Source organism: Chiloscyllium punctatum, chromosome 22 (genome assembly GCF_047496795.1).
Source record: "Chiloscyllium punctatum isolate Juve2018m chromosome 22, sChiPun1.3, whole genome shotgun sequence".
NCBI lineage: Eukaryota > Metazoa > Chordata > Chondrichthyes > Orectolobiformes > Hemiscylliidae > Chiloscyllium > Chiloscyllium punctatum.
The window spans coordinates 37426310-37452076 of NC_092760.1; the positions used below are offsets into that span (position 1 = coordinate 37426310).

Consider the following 25767-nt stretch of genomic DNA (forward strand, 5'->3'; position numbering starts at 1 on the left):
AAGTTTAGAGTGATATGGGGAAAGCCCAGGCAAATGGGTCTAGTTCAGTGCAGGGTACCTGGTTGGCCTGGACAAGTTGGGCCAAAAGATCTGTTTCCATGCTGTATGGCTCTCTGAGCCTATACGATGTCTGATCCTAAAGCAAATCTAAAACAGTCCTGGAGGTAATTCTAATCCTCAAATATAAGTCACTTATGAAGTTAAAACATTAAAAATGAACTCAATCCGCTTGAAGCTGTTCATATCAACTCACTGAAGACAGATTCTAGGTGGGGTAGGGATGGTGTTACGAATTTTATTTATTGAAAACCTATAAGTAGGTTATGCGTCTTCATTTTAATAACTCTACTGTTATTAATTTCCAGCAAGTTTCCCAGGCCTTATAGATAAATGAATTGAAACTGTCTGGATCTACAAAGCAGTTATTTTTATAGCACTGTGTTTGGAGCAGGAGGACCAGTATCCTTCTGGCTCCAAATTGTTGTATGAGGCTCAATATTGGGGCCACAGCTTTTCACTTTCCGAATTAACAATCTAGATGAAGGAACGGAGGGCGTTCTGGTGAAATTTGCAGACAATACATAGATAGGTAGAGTGACAGGTAGCACGAGGAGGCGGGGAGGCTACAGAGGATTTGGACAGGTTGGAGAGTGGGCAAAGAAGTGGCAGATAGACTACAATGTGGGAAAGTTGTGAGGTCATGCACTTTGGTGGGGAGAATTGAGGCATGGAGTATTTTCTAAATGGGGAGAAAATTCAGAAGTCTGAAGTGCAAAGAAACTTGGGAGTTCTAGTCCAGGATTCTCTTGAGGTAGATTTGTAGGTTGAGTCAGTAGTTAGGAAGGCAAATGCAACAGTGGCATTTATTTTGAGAGGACTTGAACAGAAAAGCAGGTATGTACTTCTGAGGTTCTTATAGATACTTTGTCAGACCACATTTCAAGTATTGTGCATAGTTTTGTGCCCCGTACCTCAGGAAGGATGTACTGGTCCTGGAGCATCTTCAAAGAAGGTTCACAAGAATGGTTCCAGAAATAAAAAAGCTTAATATATGAGGAACATTTGAGGACTCTGGGTCTATACTCGATGGAGTTTAGAAGGATGAGAGGGAATCTAATTGAAATTTACAGAGAACTGAATGGCCTGGACAGAGTAGATGTTGAGAAGATGTTTCCATTGGTAGGAGAGACTAGGATCTGAGGGCATGGCCTTAGAGTAAAGTGAAGACTTTTTAAAACAGAGATAACAAGCCAGAGAGTGGCGAATCTATGGAATTCATTGCCACAGAAGGCTGTGGGGGTCTGGTCATTGAGTATATTTAAGATGGAGATAGATAGGTTCTTGAGTATCAAGGGGATTAAGGGTTATAGGGAGAAAGCAGGAGAATGGGGTTGAGAAACTTATCAGCCATAATTGAATGATGGAGGAGACACGATGGGCTGAATGGCCTAATTTCTCCTCCTATGTCTTATGGTTTTGAAACCCTGCAAGCTGATTGCAGTCCCCTATTTGCCCATGACAATCTTCTCCTATCCCCCTTCCACTCCATCACCTCCCTACTCCACCACTGGACCCATCTAGTCTGCCAATGGATATCTACTCTGCCAATGGACCTATCTACTTCATCACATGACCTGGCTGCTCTAGGCGTGTTCCACTGCCAGCTTTCTCACCAAACAGCAAACCAATCAGGCTGGATGTTGCACTGAAGGCAGGGCTTGGTTAATAATACCTAACTTTCAGTTAGATGGAAGCAGTTATCAAAGCTAAAATTTGATCAAAAGCATTTTAAATGCTACAAAATGTGTTTTTCTAAAAAAAACACTGGTAGACGATACTTCTTAAAGGAGCACTTTTTTTGTTAAAAGTGGTTGTCCAAACCCCAATTGCAACAGTCAGCTACTGTGCAGATATTACACAGACTCACGGATGGGGTCTTTAGCCACCACTGAATTGGATGCAGTGCTGGGCTCACCAGCTCCTGCTCGGTTAACGGCTGTGACACGGAACTCATACTCCACATCCTCCATTAACCCGTCAGATGTAAACTTTGTGTCTAGAAGAGAAATGGATAGTTCATTAGGAATAAACATTTAACCCTGGGATGATATATAAAATAAAAAGACATGTTGCCCAAGTTACCAGAATACTGTTTCCACAAGTCAGTTTCTAATTTCAGTCATGACATCAGTGGGATAAGTGCAGCTATTTCATCCTGGATTATTCTGTTTTTAATTTATGGTTTTAATTATATAGCTTATTAATTTACTATATTTATTAATTAGGATGTTATACCATGTATTCAACCCCAAACACTGGGATTGGTTAACTTTTAAACATTATTATGAAGATATCCTCTAATAACTATTTTTAACAAAATCATAACTGTGAGTACAAACAATGAGATTATGATTTTGATCCAAATGGCAAATGAGCTCTTCCCAAATTATACACAACAGGAATAGAAATTATGTTATCTTTCACTGGAATGATTAAAAACAAAGCTATGAAAAACTGTAATGCTAAATTCTCTCAAAAAGAATAAAAGAATTCCTCCAAAAAATGTTGATAGTTCACCCCTGCAAGGAACACCAATGTACTTTCCAGTGAAATAACTTGTTATTTGCTAGAAGGACAGAAGGCATTGGGAACAAGAATGGAGGGAAAGGAAGCAGTCAAAAATTATTGCAACCTCATCATGAACTGACAGAGACCAATGGAGTAATGGTTTTTGGTTGTGTTCTCAAGTACCATCTGAGTACTACCAAAGATACTTTTGATGGATTCACTGACACCACTCTATCGAACTGGTGCCAGGCTACATTACTGATACCAAATGTGGAAAATCTTCTATAGAGGAGAGGCTCAATCTTGATAAACCTCTTGATTTACTTCATGTGTAGTTACATTATATCTAAGATATATGATGCCGTCTTGTGAAACATCAGGCTCAACTTAAGAGTAAGTATGCATTACTGCTACTGAAACTTTCTGTTTCAACTTACAGATTTGGCCTATTTAGCAACTTGTTAAATCCTTCCTTTTAAGTCTTGATAGGTGGAGCTTATGACATGATGTAAATTAACCCTTTGAGGAATGACCTCTTATATAACAAAAAAGACCCGTTAGAACTCAAGCCATTAGGGTATGCAGGTCAGGTAAAGACTCCCCCATAGTGCCTCCTCAGGGCAGTTATGTTCTTTAATGTAGAGGTGGGGTTTAATGTATACTTGGTTGAACCTCTTAGTTAAGCTTTGATGTAAGCTTGGACTCAGTACTCATGTGCTGGTGTTCTCCTCAATGGTTGAAACCTGTACAGTACAGAATATGCCACTCTGTAGCCATATCATCATGTCGGGTCTATTGATAAACTTAGTTTAAAAGTCACCTGGAAGTCTGGCCTGAGTTTGATGAAAATTCAAAGAATACACACCAGAATATCAATGGTCTGGGGACTCGTTGATAGAATTAAATAAAATCCACTGTCACCAAGACATCACCATCATAATTATCATGCAATGGGAAAGATGGTCCCGTGAAGGTGGAGACTTGGGGAAAGGAGGAGTTGCTTATAGGCCTCAACCAATTTATGTCACCATTGTTTTTGTTTCAGATTTTCACCTTCTGCAGTTCTTTGTTTTATATTGATACTTTTAATATAACAGTTTTACATGGAAAATTACTTAAGATCAATTCCAGGAATGAAATCCTGACTTTATGGGTGAAACGTCAAAATGGAGATAACCTTCTCAAAGCTATTAAATCAATAGAATATGACCTTGAATTGGCTCTTTGGTTGCTGGAATCCAACGATTGCTGCCTTTCTTCCTTCTCTCCACAATGTAGCCCAGCAAGGGGGCACCACCATCCTTTGCTGGTGGAGTCCATGTGATGGTGATTGCCTCCTTAGTGACATCTGTAACCTGAGGTTGAGATGGCATTCCAGGTGATTCTGAGAATACAAAATAAGAAAAACAAGTTAATTTCCCTTAATAATCACACCTCCATATGATGCCAAGAACTGGTAGACAATTTGCTGATTTAAAGAGACCTCCTTGATTGACATCCTAGTTTCTTCAGGAGGTGAGAGGTGAAAACATAGAGAAGAAGTTTGGAGAAAGCATCCACATTAGTATCATAAACAATGAACTCTTCTACTTTCCATCATCATCCCTCATAGGATTAATCTTTGACTTCTCCCCTCAGCTAAAGCATTTTCTGAAGCAACCTGTTAATACAACGTATCTTGTTGCAAAGCTGTTGAATATTTAATATTTATGTAAAGATAACGGAAATGCCTGGATGAATTTGTTTTAAAACGTCAAAGAAAAGGCATTAGAACTTTTTTTCTTTAATACTGCTTCTTAGAAATCATGTGACTTGTGAACAATTACTGGTCTTGGCTATTAGAACTCACTTGGGAACAAACACCTGACTTCCTTCCCACTGGGTTTTCTGGTTATCCTGTTTGAACAGCATTGACAGGTTTGGAGTTGGTTGGGGAAATGCCTGCTACAAACAAGCTTCCAAGCTCATGTCTCCTGTTTCTGAAATACCCGCATGGTGAATTCAGAATGAAATCTAATTATTCTTCCAGAAGGAACTGACTGAAAGAACTTCTCAATATTGAGTTTCATGAGCAAGCTGTGTCTGCCAAGAACCAATGCATGATTAATAACTTTACCACATAGAAAATACCATCTGATTTAGGATATTCTACTCCTTGGGTTAAACCTTGAGATCTGATGGCGAAGTGTAAGTTGTATTGAGAGTTATGCACCCAGATGAGCACGAACATTCTGACACTGCCTTGCTCAATGACTGACATACTGCTTGAAGGTGTTGGAGAAGAAGAAGATGGCACTATGATTCTCTGACATAAACCTGACAGGGGGGAATGATATAGAGGAGAGCTGTCCACTCCTGGAGGGCCAGCAGAGGATGCCACGACAGCAGACCTTGACAGCCTGAGTCTGATATCACCACGTGACCCCTTGTTGTATTTCTGATTGTATGGAGGCTGTCTGCAGCCATCATCTGCAGTATACAGTAGCTCTGACTGTTCTTAACCTCTTCTGGAGTTGGAATGTGAGGAATACCAATAATGTAGCATCAGTTGCGTGACTTTGTGGTTGCTGTGCCATCAGGTTATCGGTGAAGGGCAACTACAGATTTCTGACTTACAATCTATCAATCAGATGTCAACAATTCTCGACATGGAAGTCAGAGCGGTGACTCCAGCTCACTGCTTGTTACAAAAGACACCTGGTTGGACACCTGGCACTGACATCCCAGGACATGCCTCCATCCATAAACATCTCTATCCTGCATATGCCAACAACTAAGAATACTCAGGGCACCCCTCCAATCTACTTACAATACATTTCTGCCCTTCAGTGCTGTACCTCAGGGTGCAGTGGTAACTAACTTTGTAATGCTATAGCAAGGACACCAGGCACTCAGGGACAGACACCCAGCTCATGGAATGGACATTCCTGATGAAGAGCTTATGCTTGAAATGTCGACTCTCCTGCTGCTCAACTGCTGCCTGACTGGCTGTGCTTTTCCAGCACAACACTTTTTGATTCTGATCTCCAGCATCTGCAGTCCTTACTTTTGTCCTCATGAAATGGACCAGGCTGGTCTGTTCACTCACTCATTTTGAGCCTAACTGCTCACAGCATCACTATCTTGTCTTTTTGCACTTTGTCCCTCAGCCTAGATATCGGGCTCACAGTAATGCTGCATTGCCTTGTTGTTTAGCACAGACACAAATCCAGGGAGCTCGTCATGACTGTCTACAGTCCCCAAGACAAGAGTGATTGTCTTCAGTTGGTGGATCAGGGACAGCCTCCGATATCAGTCCAGTCAGAAGTGGTCAGTGTCAGGAAAGACTCTTTACAAGGGGTAAGGACTTGAATATCAGGCAGCTCACCACCTGGCTTGACTCTTCTGCTTGCCTCCAAGAATACGTGAGAGCCAGATTTCAAGGGAGATGAAGGAGTGGTGGTGGAGGGGGTGAAGGGTGGGACTGGTGGACAGCACAGTAGCAGAGATACAGTGTGAGGTATCAGAGAGAAAATGGTGCCATTTATACTGATAGAGCAAAGAAGGTCGTTGATCTTCTTACATTGCTATCCATTCCTCCAGACAGTTGACACTACACTGACTCAGGTGACAACTTAGAGCAGGCTGGCATTGTCTTGGCATGGCCACCTCTGCTGGTCTTGCAGGAAGAGGGCATCTGTCCCCTGCACAACCCCATCCACCAGGACCTACAGTTCCCAATCTCCAAAGTGGAGTAGCAATCCCTCCCTCTGCCATGTCGAGGCCAAATGTCAGGAACTGTGCTGAGCCCCTCCAGACTGACAGTGCTTATCCAGCCTTTTAAAGATGGCACCATGCCAGGAATGCCAGTCAGTTCTGGGATTTCCCAACAGCGGTGAATGTTTTTGGGTACAGTGAGTGGAAGAATCAGGCTAGAATAAGATGTGTTCGGTGCCATGGGGTTCAGGGTAGTAAGTTAATGGGTAAGAAATCTCACTTGGCCTTGCATTGAGACTAGATGAAATTGACAGTTCAACAAAAAAGTAAAATTAAACAATAATATCTTTGTTTGACCATTGATCGTTGCCTAAGATTGTGATAAATATTCAGTCACTAATTTGAGCTCCAGGATCACTTGTTTTTAATAACTTTTGATTGGGATGGATTTACATGGTCATTTTTTTCAGAAGAAATTCCATTTGTGTTCTGTTCTGAAACCGTTATCCTTTCTGTTAGATGAGGACGATTTCTTCTGTGCTTGTGAAATGGCAAAATAATGAGTGTGTTCATATTGAACAGTTTGGGGTATTTTTGTACCTTTTAAATAGAGAAAGTTTTCTAGCCTTATGGGTATGAAGGTACAGTTGGGATAATGGGATTTTCTGCTAATGGAAAGAAAGTGAAGATGACAATCACATCAGTGAATAGTGACAGGGAATTAAACAGTTTAATTTGAAGTATTTGTAAATAGCCATTCTCTTGGCTATAATTTTGATAAAAGACTTGCATTTATCTTGTACAGTAACTCTTCTTCACAAAATATATTAAAGTGCTTAAAGTACAAAAATACTTCATAAAATAATTATGTAGGAAAGTGTACTCTTAAAACCTGAGTAATTAAAACCAATATCTCCTTTATTAAAGGATTAATCTACTTATATGTAATGTTTAAGAATAGGATTGTGTCCTGATTATGAAGGATTCAGTTTTAATTTTAGCTTCTATGCTGCCATCAATGGTAGATTGAAAACCCAATGTGAACACTTACCAATGGGGTCACCAGCTAAGACCTCTTCAGAATCAAGGGGATCACTGACACCTTCGCTGTTCACTGCTCGGATTCGATACTGGTATGCTTGTCCCTCCTCAACCTTGTTGGTGGAAAAAGTTGTGGTGTCACTGTCAACCTCACCAACCTTGATCCATGACTTCTTTCCAACTAGTTTCCTCTCGATGATGAAGCTCGTTATTTGTTTGCCCCCATTATCACGTGGTGCCTTCCATTTCATTGTGATACACTTCCTTGTGTGCTCCAGGAATTCCAATTTTCCTTGAGGAGGTTTAGGTCGATCTGCATAAAGAAAATGGGAAAGCAGAATGATTCTGTACACATAGTGCATTTTGGGTCAATGGGTTAGGTCAGAAATGCCTATCTCCACAATGAAGCTGGCCAGGTCGTGCTTATAATATATCTGCTCAATATCTACACTTTGACGACAAAAAAGTTCCAGTATCGAAAACTGGCCAAGGGGAAATCCCACAATTGGATTCCATAAGACCATAAGACCATAAGACATAGGAGTGGAAGTAAGGCCATTCGGCCCATCGAGTCCACACCGCCATTCAATCATGGCTGATGCGCATTTCAGCTCCACTTGCCAGCGTTCTCCCCGTAGCCCTTAATTCCTCTAGACAACAAGAACCTATCAATCTCGGCCTTGAAGACATTTAGCGTCCCGGCTTCCACTGCACTCCGTGGCAATGAATTCCACAGGCCCACCACTCTCTGGCTGAAGAAATGTCTCCGCATTTCTGTTCTGAAATGACCCCCTCTAATTCTAAGGCTGTGTCCACGGGTCCTAGTCTCCTCGCCTAACAGAAACAATTTTCTAGCATCCACCTTTTCAAAGCCATGTATTATTTTGTACGTCTCTATTAGATCTCCCCTTAATCTTCTAAACTCCAATGAATACAATCCCAGTATCCTCAGCCGTTCCTCATATGCTAGACCTGTCATTCCAGGGATCATCCGTGTGAATCTCCGCTGGACACGTTCCAGTGCCAGTATGTCCTTCCTGAGGTGTGGGGACCAAAACTGGACACAGTACTCCAAATGGGGCCTAACCAGAGCTTTATAAAGTCTTAGTAGTACATCTCTGCTTTTATATTCCAACCCTCTCGAGATAAGAGACAACATTGCATTCGCTTTCTTAATCACAGACTCAACCTGCATGTTTACCTTTAGAGAATCCTCGACTAGCACTCCCAGATCCCTTTGTGCTTTGGCTTTATTAAGTTTCTCACCATTTAGAAAGTAGTCCATTCCTATATTCTTTTTGCCAAAGTGCAAGACCTCGCACTTGCTCACGTTAAATTCCATCAGCCATTTCCTGGACCACTCTCCCAACCTGTCTAGATCCTTCTGTAGCCTCCCCACTTCCTCAGTACTACCTGCCTGTCCACCTAACTTTGTATCATCGGCAAACTTCGCTAGAATGCCCCCGGTTCCCTCATCCAAATCATTAATATATAATGCGAACAGCTGTGGCCCCAGCACCGAACCCTGCGGGACACCGCTCGTCACCGGCTGCCATTCTGAAAAAGAACCTTTTATCCCAACTCTCTGCCTTCTGTTAGATAGCCAATCCTCAATCCATCCCAGCAGCTCACCTCGAACACCATGGGCCCTCACCTTGCTCAGCAGTCTCCCGTGTGGCACCTTATCAAAGGCCTTTTGAAAGTCCAGATAGACCACATCCACTGGGTTCCCTTGGTCTAACCTACTTGTTACCTCTTCAAAAAATTCCAACAGGTTTGTCAGGCATGACCTCCCTTTACTAATTAATTAGTAAATTAGTAAATTAGTAAATTCCAGAATTAATCCAACTCCATAAACCTGTAGATCTCACTTTCCAAGGCGAGGGAGAGAGAGAGATTCTATGGAGATAGAAAGACAAAGGATTGCAGCCAGTCTGCCAGCAGTGTGCAGGCGAGAAGATCATCTCTAGTCGAAGAGACAGATCCTGGGCATTCGAAGGAATATGAACGATTTGTTCTGGCAAAGCTGAAAAGAGAGATTGCCAGAATGGGTCTTAAAACCTGTAGTCCATTTCAAAATTATCTGAAAACTGAGCACTTCTTGATGGCTGTTCCATGTTGCAACTTGGTAAAAGTGAAGACAAATAAACCCTTAGGAAGCTAAGGGTAATTCTGGACTGGTTCACGTGAAAATTATTGTTATTCTGTGGAGAATAGGGTGAAAGGTATACCTGTGGCATGGGTCTTTAGTCATGTTAAAAGTTACAAGGAGTAAATCCTTTTGGTACTTTGGTATATTAATTGCCTACTAAATAGAGTTTAATTGATGGTTGCTGTCAGTTCACTTGTTACAGTAGAAGTCTTACAACCTCAAACAACTTTGTGTGTTTTCGTTAGGCACTGAAAATTCAAATACCTTTTTAGAAGTCATTAATTTCTAAGGAAGGGGAGGTATTTGATCACACAAATAAGGACGTTATGATTCAGGGGAAGTAGAGTTGAGTTTTGCATGTGGAGGGCGGACTCCATATTCAGGTTCTGAGCTGGAGCATGGCCTCCGTTTTCCTGCCTGGGAGGTTTGACGTGAGGCAAAGGTGAAACCCTGAGCAGCAGGAGATGAAAGGGGGCAGAAAAGAAAAGAAAATCATCTTTAACAAAGGATCCCACACAACATCTGATATGTCAGTAGATTACCACTTGTCCCAAATTTTGGAACAAGTAAAGAGGAAGCACATGATGCACCACCTCAGTGTTTCCAAAAAGAGCTTTACATGCCTGTAACAATCTACTTGTGCAGGAAGGAACACAATATTTTCACATCCTTGGTTCTGAGTCATGTGTGCATGCATTTCTTATTGAGTATGGATCAAAGAGAAAAGCAAGTGAATGAATAGTGCATCTGTTCTTCTCTAGCTTACCAATGACATTTAGCTGAAGGTTAGCTGAGGCTGAGCCACAGTCACTCTTGAGCTTCAACATGATGTTCCCACTGTCCTCCCTTACACAGTGTTTTAGTACTAACACTGTCTGTGTAGGGCTCTTCTCTATCTCGGTTTTAGCATCTTCAAACACCTCAAGGCCATCCTTGAACCAGGTCACTTTAGGAATGGGTTTTCCCTTAAATGGGATCTTAATAGTTGCTGTCTGTCCTGCCTTGACAGTGATTGGGTCCTTGGCCAACAGGGACAGAACATCAGGATCGATAACTGGCGGATCTGCAAAAAAAATATAAAGATGACAATGTGGTCCAGGTTCCAAAACTGTAACCCCATTATGCCAAGCATCAATTCCGAATTCTGCAACATAAATGCTGTTGTTTCCTCTTTTGGTTATAACAGTAAGGTATCGTGACTTTAATTTCATCTGTCAAGGTAAAAATCTGGCCGATGTATCATATGGGAAAATATGAAATTGTTCAGTTTGGCAGTAAGAACGTCAAAGTCGAAGATTACCTAAATGGAGGATGATTGCAGAATTCCAAGGTGAAGGGGGATTTAGATGTTCTCGTGCAAGAGTCACAGAAAGTTAGCTCGTAAGTATAGCATATAATCAAGGAGGCGAATGGAATGCTATCCTTTATTATGAGACTGTTTGATCACACAAATAAGGACGTTATGTTTCAGTTTTACTCGACGTAGTGAGAACACATCTCAAATACTGTGTGCAGTTTTGGTCTCAATATTTAAGGAAGGATGGAAATCCATTAGAGGAGGTTTACGGAGATTGATATCTGGAATGCGTGGATTGTGTTCAGTGAATAGATTGAACAGGCTGGACTTGTTTCCTTTGGAGTTTAGGTTAGTGAAGGGCAATTTGATTGAAGTGCATAAGATCCTGAATGGTCCTGACCAGATGGACGATGTTTCCACTGATGGGTAAATCTACAACTAGGGGAGATTTATTTTAACATCAGAAGAACCTTCTTTTAAAAGAGGAATGAAAAGAATTTTTTTTCTCTCAGGGGGCAATTTTGCCTCAGAAGATAGTGGAGGCAGGGACACAGAATTTTTTTGAGGCAGTTGTGAATAGAATCTTTAGATTACTTACAGTGTGGAAACAGGCCCTTCGGCCCAACAAGTCCACACCGCCCCGCCGAAGCGCAACCCACCCATACCCCTACATTTACCCCTTACCTAACACTACGGGCAATTTAGCATGGCCAATTCACCTGACCTGCACATCTTTGTGACTGTGGGAGGAAACCGGAGCACCCGGAGGAAACCCACGCAGACACGGGGAGAATGTGCAAACTCCACACAGACAGTCGCCCAAGGCTGGAATCGAACCTGGGACCCTGGCGCTGTGAGGCAGCAGTGCTAACCACTGAGCCACCGTGCCACCCTAAGGTTGGGCAGGGGAATCAAGGGTTTTCACAGTTAGATGGAAATGTGTAATTTGATAGGCAAATGGACCTTATTGCATGGCAGAGCAGACTCAAGGGGATGAATAGTCTCCTCCTAGTTTCTATAATTGTACGTTCACAATCAGGCATCAGCTGGGCACAAGAGGGAGAAGAAATGTCAAGGGACCGAATCTCTTGTAATTCAATTAAAGTCTATTATTTCTCTCAATATTTCATGAAAAATTAATTGCACTGAAAGCCAGTCAGATTAATAACCACCAGGTAATCTGCCTCACCAGATTACTACCCAGGACGTAAAGCTTAATATTTGTCTCCAGGTATCAAATATCATTGTTTGCAAATAATATTAGAAAATACAGATGTAATGTTCTAAAGAGCAATGGTGATACCTGCAATGGACAGTACTGCCTCACTCTCTGCTCCTTTTGCTTTGAATGTATACTTTCCTTCACTCTCATCATCCGCACTATTGATGATCAGTTTGTGCACTGCTCCTTGTTTCACAATCTGTATGTTCTTTGTGTCTGTAATCTGAACAACAGACAAAGAACACATCATGAAGACAGAAGTTGACAGAATAAGGGTTCAGAATGATAAGGAAAACATTTACAGCCTAACATGAAGCAGATTTCTTAACTAAGTGAAGGTAGAAATAGTGATGTGGGCAGGATTTTAACAAGAGGTTGGGATCCTGACATTGTATGCCTTTTCAGATACTGATTCTACACTGTGTTGACGACACCAACACTGTTCTGTCTTTATTTGCAAAGTCTTTCGTTGATGTGGAGTTCACCTCCAAACAGCAGTGGTAGCTATAAAAGCAAGAAGTGGAAAAAGGCAGGACTGCAGCGGCATCCAGTGGCAAAGATTGTCAATGTTGCCACTTGCCCAAGGAATGGAAGAGGATGCTGCGCCCAGAGAAGTGAGAAATGTATCCACTCCCATGTCTACCCTATGCGAAAGCAGATTCAAGATTTTCTGGACTCCTCGCTGCAGCAGGCAGTAAAAAAAATGCTGTTCCCCGCCAGTCGAGGTAGATAGCCAGCAAAGCTCATGAAGGGGACATTGGAGGAGACGGATAATGAGGTCAGTGACAGACAGGTGTTGAGGAGGAAATGGACATAGTTTGGAATTATTTCAGTGGACTCCTGAGGTCTAAAATGGTAAGTGCAAAAAAGGAAACTAACCATTCAGCAGGCACCAGAGAAGGATATTAAGAGGGCAGAGAGTTCGCCTGACCATGGGAGAATTGCGTGCTCTGCAGCCTCTATGACCTGTAAAGCATGTGTCAGAATTCTGGTGCTGCTAGACAGGAGGCTGGGCTGCAGAATCCAACAGTTTATGCAAGCTGATAACTGAGAGTGGTGTGGGAGGGAGGCACTGTCCTGACTGCGTTTTTCTTCAAGTGGAAGACCAACTGGACATTGAATGTCAAGGGCAGTAAGAGGGCATGCCTGGGATATCAGGGACAGTGATAAGGCATGCTGGGATATCAGGGACATTGAGGGGGCATGCTGGGATATCAGGGACAATGAGAGGTTATGCTGGGATAGCAAGGACAATGAGAGCTCATGCCTGGGATATCAAGGACAATGTGTGTTCATGCTGGGATATCAGGGACAGTGAAAGGTCATGCCTGAGGTATCAGGGACAGTGAGAGGGCATGCCTGAGGTATCAGGGGTAGTGAGAGGGCATGCTGGGATATCAGGAACAATAAGGGGTCGTGTCTGAGGTATCAGGGACAGTGAGAGGGCATGGTGGGATATCAGGGACAATGAGAGATCATGCTGGGATATCAGGGACAGTCGAAGAGTGTGGTGCTGGGAAAGCACAGCCCGTCAGGCAGTATCTGAGGAGCAGGAGAGTTGATGTTTTGAGCATAAGCTCAAACTTATACTTGAAAAGTCGAGTTTCCTGCTCCTTGGATGCTGCCTGACTGGCTGTGCTTTTCCAGCACCAACCTCTTCCATTCTGATCTCCAGCATCTGCAGTCCTCACTATCTCCATATCAGGGACAGTGAGAGGGCTTCCTGGGATATCAGGGACAGTGATAGGACATGCCGGGGATATCAGGGACAGTGAGAGGGCATGCTGGGAAACCATGGCTGGCATCAATGCTATTTGTTTCGAGGAGCTGGTTCTTGTATTGGCTGGAGTGGAATGCCAGTGGGATGCCAAGACTGAGAAATGGAGACTCAGCTTAGACAGATTGAAAATATCTTAACATCTCCACATCCAGGGAAAGCATGGCAATCGCAGTCATTGAGTGCATTTAAGGCAGAGATAGATAGATTCTTGATTAATAAGGGGATCGAAGGTTATGGGCAGAAGGCAAAAGAATGAGATTGAGAAACATCAACCACAATCATTTGACAGAGCAGATTCAATCAGCCAAATGGCTGAATTCTGCTCCGATATCTTATCGCCTATTAATATGAAGATATAGATCCCAAAGTTCCTTATGGTCCAAGTACTTAGAAGATCAAAGTATCCTGGACAGGTATAGAAAATAATCAGAAAACCAAGCTTTTTTATCTAGAGGTTTAGAATACAATGGAATGGAAGTTATGCTATATTACAGGTTAAACCATACTGGGGCCAATGGAAGAAATTTTGAACACTACATCTGAGGATATACTGGTGAGAGTTCAGCAAAGACTTACCAGAAACATACCCAAACTTCGAGAGATAAATTATAAGGAGAGATTGTAAAACAAATGTATTTCCTGGAATCAGAATGTTAATAGACAATTTGATTGACTTTTCAAAACAGGAAAGGAAGAATTAGAGTTGATAAAGAGAAACTATTTCTGCTAGTTCACAAGTCTAGGATTCTCCAGGATAATTGAGAATAGATTTTTCAGAAGTGAAATTCAAAGACACTTCCATATACAAAAGGTTATAGAAGTTTAGAACATTCTTCCTCAAAACGTACTAGATGCTACATCAATTGTAGTTCTAAAACTAGAATTAGATGCTATCTAAAAGTATTAAAATTGTTGGATAAAGGAGTGTGTATAATTAGATTGTGGATTAACATGCTCTAAAACTTAGAGAACAGGCTTAATTGACGAAATGACCTGTTCTTGTGTTTTTCCTCTCCTACGTTTCCAGGAAGCTACCCTCCAAATTCAGATTGATGAATAGGAATGGATGGGGATAAACGTGTGTAACATTGCATTTAGTGAATAAAGTTAATATACTGTCAGTATTGGTCATGAAGTATGACATTCATAATGCAAGTAAACAAGTTTCTCAGAGTAAATCTTTCATTATAATTTAAAGTAATAATCTGCTGATATATACGTACCTCTTTCCCATCCTTTAGCCACACTCCATCAACTTTCTCATCATTTAATACCACACAGAATTCTGCAGGTTGGCCTGTCTGAGGGTGGGCATCAGACATTCCACTCTTAACTGTGGCAAACCGGTCTGGGGTGGTATGAAAATAAGGCATACGTTAATGTGTAGTGCAAGCCACAGAGAGGAACTTCACCATTATTTGTTTAGCACAATTGTAAAAAGCAGTGTTTGACACTATATGAATTATTTATCATTCCCTATGTCAGACATTTAAACTACAAGAAAAAATGCAGATGTTCAGCTTATTGCTGATAAGATGATGAAGGCCATTAAAAAAAATGAAGCCAGCTTTGCTGTTTAATCTGATAAAAGGTTCAAATATCAAAGTTGTAAATTGAATTAAGACAATTAAAAGAGGGAAAGAAGTCCGGTGAAATGTTTTCACTCAAAGGGCTATACAGGTGTGAAGAGGGATCCTCTTATGTTGCAGTGATAGTGTCCCTACCCCTAGATCAGGAGGCGTGGGTTCAAGTCCCACCTGCTCCAGAAGTGTACAGTAACATCTCTGAATAGGCTTGTTAGGAAACATAGGTTAAACAAAAAAAAAGGTGTGGAATTGATCAGTGTGGAAGTGCAATGAAGTGAATTGAGTTCAAAAGCAATTGAATGGGGATGGGGGTTGATGGTTATGTTAAGAAAGTAGACGAATGAGCTCAGCTTTCAAAAAGCCCAGACTTCTTCAGTCTGACAGTTTGCTTCTATTCTGAAAAAGTTGGTTCTTCTTACCTTGAACATTCAATGTGCAGGCACAGGTGTACTCTCGATCATCATTGTCTTGCATGGCAACAACTGTGTACTCCCCACTGTCTTCAAGCTCAGCATCATCAATAATCAGCTCAACCCGTCTTCCTTCCCGCATCATATTGTACTTTGGGGACCTGGTGATCTCTTTGCCATTCTTTAACCACTTGATTCGGACATCTTTGGAGCTCAGTTCACATTCCAGTCTAGCTTTGCCTTTTTCCTTTACATGTACATTCTTCAAGGCACTTGGGAACTGGATAGGGAGTCCTGTAGAGGTTGAAGAAAACTAAGAATGTTTAATCAATTACTGTATGAGTTTCCTTCAACAAAAAAAAATGCCAGAGATTTTATCTGAGAACATTTTCTCATTTTCTGCAAATTGCTGTCCTGAATTATTATATTTTGCTAATGGACTGCAAATAAAGATGACTGCTCTTCCCTCTTCCAAAGTCCCCATGTTATATAAGCAGAGCTGGTCTCAGAAACCTATATTGGAGTTGAGCATTTTCACCTTCATTGCCAAGGTGGTAATTTGGCAGGGTAGATTACTTGGTTGTTGGCGAGCACTGATTTTTATTGATTTCAAAGGGTTGAAGATCAGACAGCCTGTGAAGCTAAAAATTACCCTCCAAAATATTCTGTTTCTATACCTTTGTTAATATTGCTTGCTCTAGTTAACAGGTGGCAATGACACTTCTTTACTCATCTCTTTTTTTCCCAGGAGATATGCTGGATAGTCAATTACTTAAGAGAGTATTTGGTTGAGACTAGCAAATCATAGGCTTCAAATTATTGTTTAGTGTGTTTTTTTCCTGTATGAGTGAGTACAATTGGATGAATTCCTTTGTTTATTATTTTAAGAAAGTCATTAATTCATATATGCATGAAGCTTCATTGAACCCAATGGTGCATAAAGTAATTTAAACCTTCTTTAAAAATGTACCAGCTTATTGTGGTTAAATTAGATGCATGTAAATTGTGATGATACAACTGATCACAATTCTGACAACAGTAAAAGTCTCCAGCCTAGACCAAGCATGTGTTCTTAGACACCACACTAGAGAGCTGTATTTGAGAACAAACTATATAAAGGATTGGAAACAAAGCAGTGTCACAGTACATAAGGAGTTGAAGAGCCTTATCTAGTGCTAAGGAGTAAAAAGCCTCAGGGACAGTGCATGCGCAGAAATACACTTTGTGCTCCAGCCTTTTGCACTGATATGCTGGGCTTCCCCATCATTGAGCACTGAGATATTTGTGAACCCTCCTCCTTCACTGAGTTGTTTCATTGTCTGTCCCCATTCATGACTGGATGTAGCAGAACTTACATCTGATCCACTGGTTATCGAATTAGTTAGCTCTATCTGTCACTTGTTACTTGTGCTGCTTGGTATACAAGTAGTCCTGATGTTATTGCTTCAGCAGGTTGGCACCTCATTTTTAGATATGCCTGGTATTGTTCCTGGAATGCCATGGGACATGCTGGGCTATCAGGTTACAGATTCTATGTGAGCATAATTTTGCTGTTGCTCATTGCCCATGGCACTTCATGGCTACCCAGTTCTGAGTTGCTAGGTCTGCTGGAACTTTACATCTTTTAGTGCCACACAGTACCATGAAGACAGGACTTCACTTCCACAGGTACTTTGCAGTGGTCAATCCTACACATTGTGTCATTGACAGATACATCTGTTACAAGTAGCTCAGTGAGAATGAGGTCCAGAATGTTTCTCCTTCTTGCTGATTTCATTACAACATGCCTCAGACCCAGTCTAAAAGCTATGTCCTTTAGGACTTAACCAGTCTGGGCAATAAGTAGTGATGCTGAGTCACTCTAGATGATGGACATTGAAATCACCCACCAGGATACTTAATGCATCCTTGTCATATTCAGCGCCTCCTCCGACTATTGGTCAATACATAAAAGTACCGATTCCTCAGTTGAAGGGAGGTGGTACATAGTAATCAGCAGGATGTTAACATGCCCATATTTGACCTGATGTTATGAGAATTCATTGTCTTCAGAGTTAATGTTGAGGACCTCTATGGCAATTTCCTCCTCTGTGTAGACCACTAAATACTTTTGCTGGGTCTGTCCATAAAGGGAGTCATCAGATAGGGGAGACAGTATTGGGGAGATAGAGCTAGTCAGCAGCAAGGGTGAAGGTTTGCTCTCAACTGGACTCTGCTACCTGATGCCGGTTAGTGCCAAGCAGGCACCGTATGTCTTTGAATGAGGGGTCACTCCTGCAAACCCACAGCCAGGGTTGTTTGCCATGCTCTGTCACATGGTGAACCGTCCCTATCCATTGCTGGGTTGATACCAATAGCACTGAGATGAGGCTCTTAATTAATAGCCTAAACACCTCAATTGGTGGCAGCATGAGTAAGCAATCCCACAAGCCTTCCTGCCATGGACTTCATCCGGATGGAGGGCTAAAAGCAATGGGGCCTCCACTTGCCACCTTCAGTCCTATACCACCACACCGACACTGGGGACATCACCAGGTTCAGCCCTAGTGGCACTTTTTCATGTGTCAAGGCAGATATGAAGAACTTATTTAGTCCCTCAGCTATCCCAATTCCATGCACAGATATGCATTATGGTCCCTAGTATTGAATGGGTAGCAGGCTAAGAGTCTCTCAGTTTCCTTTAATGTAGGTTAACTGAGATGACAGCTCTTTGGCTGATTTTTTACGTCTTAATAATTGCTTTAAGATCCAATGGGAATGACATTTAATCTGAACATAATCAATGGGTGCCACACTATTTGATTGATAGTACTTGACCTCAAAGAGGGTAGTGCAAATAGATTTACTTAAAAACAAGGCCTTGCTCTTTTAAGTGACTCAGCCAGCCTGCTGTGATATAACGTACGGGCTATCTGCAGTTGTGATTTGGAGGTTAGGTTGTCTGCAGAAAAACTGTATTCGCCAACATCACTTGGTCGCACATCTTTGATTTTCAAGGTATGGGTCAGTCCATCCTCTGACACAATGATGTCATGCTTGTCATCTCGCTTCACCTCAACACCTTGGAATTTCCAGCAGACACTCGGTACCTTCTTAGTGAGGCGGCACTCAAAGGTTCCTGTTTGTCTCTCCACCACCTTTATAGGTTTGAGTTCCACCCCAAACCTAAGTGGCTCATCTGTGAGAAAAGTGATTTTAAAACAATATTTAGTGAGATATTTACAGTGGAATGACATCACAGTCTTGAACAGTTATAGAACACATTTTATTTTGAACTTCCTCTGGAATTAAGACTTGGTTACTCAGTGATCACTCATTTTATTGGGATTCCACCATTTTGTTGTCCTTTCCATTACTGACAAATATCCACAACCTGGGTGACAACAACTACATTTACATAGCTGCTTTAACATTGTCTAATGTCCCAAGGTGCATTAAAGGAGTGTAATAAGATAAGACACTGGCACCACACTATTGTTTTGGGATATGTTGCACAATAGTTTACCTATTAACATAACATGCAGTTATGGAGATTATTTGATTAACTAATAGTTCATTGACTGGTTAGATGTGAAGGTAAAGGATTTCAGGTGGGGCTGGTGTTTATAAATTACTGTCAGTCTGAATAGTTAGTAAATTCTTTCCACAATGAAAGGTATATTGGTTTCTGTCTCACTTACTATCTTGAATCCAGATTGACTTTAGGGTAAGCTGACATAGACTGGGCACTTTGCAGCACCAAGAGTGGCTGCCTTAGGAGCTTTCATGATCTTGCAATGATATATAGAAATTAGTGGAACAATAATTCCACAGGATGCTTTTGGTGTGTGCTGTTTCAACATAAACTTTACAGGATGAATAAATTGCTCAGGATCTGTTTGTGAGGTTATCGATTTACGTCATTTCAATACTGGTGTGATGTTTGAGGGGCACCTCATCCACCACCTTCCAATATTCACTCCTGACACACAGTAACAGGAGTGAGTACTGTATACAAAAAGATTCACTGCAGTAATTCACTCAAGATTGACGTGGCAAGACCTTCCAATCCATGCAACCTCCACCATCTTAGAAGAATAAGGGTAGCAGATGCATGGCAATGCCACCATTAGCAGGTTCTCCTCCAAGCTACCTAACTTGGAACAATATCATCATTCCTTAACTGTTGCTGGATCAAAATCTGACTATTCCCTTCTTAACAGCACTGTGTGTGCTTCTACACCAGAAGGACTGCAGCAATTCAAGTAGTCGGCTCATCATCACTTTCTCCAGGGCAGCTATGGTTGAGCCAAGAAGGGCTGCCCACATTCCATGAATGAACTTTAAATAAAAGGACAGGTTATTTGTGCAGTAGACAACAGCCAAAAGTAACACCAAATTAACAGATAAGCCAGAAAAGACAAGTGAATGGAGGAACATAGGGAGAGCAAGGAAAACCACCAGCAAATGCAAAATGAAGGTTATCTAAGATTGCAAAGAGATCCTTGATTAATTGAGTCAATGGGCTGAAGAGCAGCACATTGCGTTTAATTTGGATAAATTAGAGGTATGGCAGTTTGGCAAAATAAATAAGGACAGGACTTGCACAATTAAAAGCCTTTGGTAGTGTTGTGGAACAGAGAGATCTAGGAGTTCAGGTCCATAATTCTTCGAAGTTTGCATCACATATTGATAGGGTGGTTAAGAAGGTATTTCGTATGCATGCCTTCATTGCTCAGACCTTTGAGTCTAGGAGTTGGGACTTCTAGTTAAGGTCGTATAGGACTTTGGTAAGGCCTCTTTTAGAGCACTTTGTCCTGAGGCTGTATAGGACGGATATTATTAATCTGGAGAGGGTTCAGAAGAGATTTACCAGGATGTTGCTGGAAATGAAGGTTTAAGTTATGAGAAAAGGCTGGATCGGCTGGAACCTTTTCTTACTGGAACGTAGGAGGTTGAGGGATTACCTTACAGAGGTTTATAAAATTATGAGAGATGTAGATAAGGTGAATGGCAGATGTGTTTTCGCTTAGGGTGGGAGATTTCAAGTTGAGGGGGCATATTTTTAAGGTGAGAAAGAAAGATTTTAAAAAGACATGAGGTGAATTTTTTTTATACAGGGTGGTTGGTGTGTAGAATGAACTCGCAAAGAAAGTGATGGATGTAGGTACAATTACAACTTTTAAAAGAAATTTAGATAAGTACGTGAATAAGAAATATTTGGAGGGATATGGGCCAGGCTCAGGCAGGTAGGACTAGTTTAGTTTGGGATTATGGTCAGCGTGGACTGTTTGGACTGATGGGTTTGTGTCCATGCTGTATGACTCTATGATTCTAAATACAGGGTATTGGCTAAATGTGCAAGGTGAGGGGATAAGAGGGAAGATCTATGATTGGCAAAATGAGGTAGAGCCATGGAAGACCAAAAAACACAATGTGAGTTCAGAAAACACTGAAGAAGAAGGTGATATGAAAGGGAAGCTATGGAAATGAAACACATGTGTTTTTGGGTTGAAAATTGCAGCAAAGGTAAGGTATTTCTCAGTTAGGCCCATCTTGCTAAGAGTAGCAACAACAGAAGTTGCTGAAAAAGCTCAGCAGGTCTGGCAGCATCTATGAAGAGAAATCAGATTTAACGTTTTGGGTCCGGTGACCCTTCATCAGAACTGATGATAACTAGGAAAAGGTTGGTTTATATGCAGAAGATAGGGTGGGGTCAGGGTAAGGAGTAAACGTTAGATAGGGATAGAGCCCAAAGAGAGAGGCAAGAACAATTGGACAGACAAAGGAGTTGATAAAAATTAGTCTGGGAGGGTAAATAGCTGTTAATGGAGACTGTTAGTGGCTAACAATATATAGTGTGTAATGGCAGACAATAGGATAATAAGGCCTGGAGTGTGGGACAGAGTGCTGGGATATGGGGGAGTTCAGTCCCCAAAATTATTGAACTCAATATTGAGTCTGGAGGGCTGCAGGTTTCCCAAAACGAGGTGTTGATCTTCCAGCTTACGCTGAGCTTCACTGGAGCACTGCAGTAAGCCTGAGGCAAAGATGTTGCCGAGGGAACAGGGTGGTGTGTTAAACTGGCAGGCAACTGGAAGCTCAGGGTCTTTTTTGCGGGCAGAATGTAGATGTTCTGCGAAGTGTTCACCCAGTCTACACTTCATTTCCCCAAGGTAGGGAAGGCCACATTGTAAGCAGTGAATGCAGTAGATTAGATTGCATGAATGGTTGTTTCACATGGAGGTGGCTAACAGAAGGTTACGTTTAGCAAAAAGCAATGGTATACTGGCATTTCAATGAAAAACTTACAAACATTTTAATATTGCAATTTCAATGATTTTCTGTGACACCACTGCACGGACTTTGAGAAATGTATGATAGATGGGAATTTAACGTTGGAAGTCAAACTTTGGGGTCAGAAAATATGTTGGGTTAGACATTAAGTGGACATTAAGCAGAAAAGGCTTTCCATCAACCATCTTGGAATGTGTTAATCACATCCTTATGATACAGGTCAGGTCGTCACAGGAAGATTGACTTTGCATCCAGGGGAGAAACAGTGAAGAAATCTTTCTGTCAAACTCTTGATGGCTGTTACAATGTACTGGAATTGATCAGTTTGATACAACATGTTACTGTCGAGGTAGCCTTGAAAGCAATTCAAGTTTCCAACTTTGGATGACGCACAAGATATTAACTTAGGGTTTTTAGTGATGCTTCACATGTCAATTTTCCAGATTGCAGTTCCACTAAGGCAGGGATTAATCTATTCCTGGTGGGAAAGAAGAATAAGTGTGTCCATTGGTTTGGGAAGTCAAGAAAATGAGAAGGTTATTGAAAAGTAACTTAGCTACTGAATCATTAATACAAGTACAAATTGTAGACACAGGGGCTATTTATCCAGTATTCTACAGGATATCTTACACAAGAGGCAATCTGAGAAATGTTTATCCATATAATTGGACAATTGTTGCCATTGGCATAATTTATATTCAACAAGGGTTGCTACTTAGAAAAAGGGTAAAGTTTGACCTAACTCTCATAAAAGAAATGCGAGAAAGAAGTAAATTTTCAAATGAAGTAGCTTGACACAAGTGATAAGTTGTCAGATCATTTCACAATCAGAGGTACTCACTCAAGAATTTATTGGATATCCTTGAGGGTGCAGGGAGTTATTAAGAAAGTGAAAAAAAAAATTCTTGTTTGTGTTGCTTTGTGAGTAAGTGTGTTTTTTGTTAAAGAAATGGAAACACAAAAGATTGATTGTATTATGTAGAATATCAAAAAGTGTGTAAAGAAAAGAGGAGGGGGTGTAGCACTACTAATCAGAGAGGGTATCACAGCTCCAGAAGCTTCCATTGTCGAGGAAGATCTGCCTACCGAGTCAGTATGAGTGGAAATTAGGAACAGCAAGGGAGCAGTCACCTCGTTAGGGGTTTACTACAGGCCCCCCAATAGCAGCAGGGAGATGGAAGAAAGCATAGGTCGGCAGATTTTGGAAAAGTGTGGACGTTGTAGGGTTGTTGTAATGGGTGACTTTAACTTTCCCAATATTGATTGGAACCTCCTTCGAGCAGAAGATTTGAATGGAGCTGTTTTTGTAAGGTGTGTTCAGGAGGGTTTCCTAACTCAGTATGTTGACAGGCTGACGAGGGGAGAGGCCATTCTAGACTTGGTGCTCAGAAACGAGCCGGGGCAGGTATCAGATCTTGTGGTGGGAGAGGATTTTGGTGATAGTGACCACAACTACCTCACATTCTACATAGCTATGGAGAAGGAGAGGATTAGGCAAAATGGGAGGATATTTAATTGGGGTAGAGGAAACTATGATGCGATTAGACATGAGTTAGGAAATATGGATTGGGAGCAATTGTTCCATGGTAAAGGCACTATAGACATGTGGAGACTGTTTAAGGAACAGTTGTTGCAAGTGATGAATAAATATGTCCCTCTGAGACAGGCAAGAAGGGGTAAGATAAAGGAACCTTGGATGACGAGAGCAGTGGAGCTTCTCGTCAAAAGGAAAAAGGTAGCTTACATAAGGTGGAGGAAGCTAGGGTCAAGCTCAGCTCTAGAGGATTACAGGCAGGCGAGGAAGGAGCTCAAAAATGGTCTGAGGAGAGCCAGGAGGAGGTACGAGAAAGGCTTGGCAGAACGGATTAGGGAGAACACAAAGGCATTTTACACTTATGTGAGGAATAAGAGAATGTTCAAAGAAAGAGTAGGGCCAATCAGGGATAGCATTGGGAATTTGTGTATGGAGTCGGAGGAGGTAGGGGAGGCCCTAAATGAGTCTTTTGCTTCTGTCTTTATGAAAGAAACAAACTTTGTAGTGAATGAAACCTTTGAAGAGCAGGTGTGCATGCTGGAATGGATAGAGATAGAGGAAGCTGATGTGCTGAAAATTTTGTCAAACATTAAGATTGACAAGTCGCCAGGCCCAGACCAGATTTGTCCTCGGCTGCTTTGGGAAGGGAGAAATGCAACTGCTTCACCAGTTGTGAAGATCTTTGCATCCTCACTCTCCACTGGAGTCGTACTTGAGGACTGGAGATAGGCAAATGCAATTCCTCTCTTCAAGAAAGGAAATAGGGAAATCCCCGGCAATTACAGACCAATAAGTCTCACGTCTGTCATCTGCAAGGTGTTAGAAAGGATTCTGAGGGATAGGATTTATGACCATCTGGAAGAGCATGGCTTGATTAAATGCAGTCAACACGGCTTTGTGAGGTGCAGGTCATGCCTCACAAACCTTGTTGAGTTCTTTGAGGATGTGACTAGAAAAGTTGATGAGGGTCGAGCTGTGAATGTGGTGTATATGGACTTCAGCAAGGCATTTGATCAGGTTCCCCATGGTAGGCTCATTCAGAAGGTCAGGAGGAATAGGATACATGGGATCTTAGCTGTCTGAATACAGAATTGGCTGGCCAACAGAAGACAGCAAGTGGTAGTAGAAGGAAAATATTCTGCCTGGAAGTCTGTGGTAAGTGAGGTTCCACAGGGCTCTGTCCTTGCGCCTCTACTGTTTGTAATTTTTATTAATGACTTGGGTGAGGGGATTGAAGGATGGGTCAGCAAATTTGCAGATGACACAAAGGTTGGGGGTGTCGTTGACAGTATAGAGGGCTGTTGTAGGCTGCAGCGGGACATTGACAGGATGCAGAGATGGGCTGAGAGGTGGCAGATGGAGTTCAACCTGGATAAATGCAAGGTGATGCATTTCGGAAGGTCAACTTTGAAAGCTGAGTACAGGATCAAGGATAGGATTCTTAGCAGTGTGGAGGAACAGAGGGATCTTGGTGTGCAGGTACATAGATCCCTTAAAATGGCCACCCAAGTGGACAGAGTTGTTAAGAAAACATATGGTGTTTTAGCTTTCATTATCGGGGGATTGAGTTTAAGAGTCGCGAGATCTTGTTGCAGCTCTATAAAACTTTGGTTAGACCGCACTTGGAATACTGTGTCCAGTTCTGGTCGCCCTATTATAGGAAAGGTGTGGATGCTTTGGAGAGAGTTCAGAGGAGGTTTACCAGGATGCTGCCTGGACTGGAGGGCTTATCTTATGAAGAGAGGTTGACTGAGCTTCGACTTTTTTCATTGGAGAAAAGGAGGAGGAGAGGGGACCTAATTGAGGTATACAAGATAATGAGAGGCATAGATAGAGTCGATAACCAGAGACTATTTCCCAGGGCAGAAATGACTAACACGAGGGGTCATAGTTTTAAGCTGGTTGGAGGAAAGTATAGAGGGGATGTCAGAGGTGGGTTCTTTACACAGAGAGTTGTGAGAGCATGGAATGTGTTGCCAGCAGCAGTTGTGGAAGCAAGGTCATTGGGGACATTTAAGAGACTGCTGGACATGTATATGGTCACAGAAATTTGAGGGTGCATACGTGAGGATCAGTGGTTGGCACAACATCGTGGGCTGAAGGGCCAGTTCTGTGCTGTACTGTTCTATGTTCTATGTTCTAAGTTCTATCTGTTGTATTATAAGATGTAGAATATGAAAACAAATCATTTAGTTTACCTTTCAT

General features: G+C 41.8%; 1 protein-coding gene across 3 annotated transcripts in view; it reads right to left on the reverse strand.

Moving 5' to 3' along the window:
• Nucleotides 1–25767, reverse strand: part of LOC140493516 (immunoglobulin superfamily member 22-like) — an 88980-nt gene that overhangs the window by 30013 nt on the left and 33200 nt on the right. For all 3 annotated transcript variants that reach the window (XM_072592029.1, XM_072592030.1, XM_072592031.1), the window contains exons 10-17: nt 18658–18930; nt 15762–16046; nt 14980–15104; nt 12058–12199; nt 10224–10520; nt 7316–7618; nt 3779–3952; nt 1928–2056 (exon numbers count right to left, since the gene is read on the reverse strand). In XM_072592029.1, the coding sequence (XP_072448130.1) occupies nt 1928–2056; nt 3779–3952; nt 7316–7618; nt 10224–10520; nt 12058–12199; nt 14980–15104; nt 15762–16046; nt 18658–18930 (1728 nt within the window). The remainder of the gene's footprint in view (nt 1–1927; nt 2057–3778; nt 3953–7315; nt 7619–10223; nt 10521–12057; nt 12200–14979; nt 15105–15761; nt 16047–18657; nt 18931–25767) is intronic.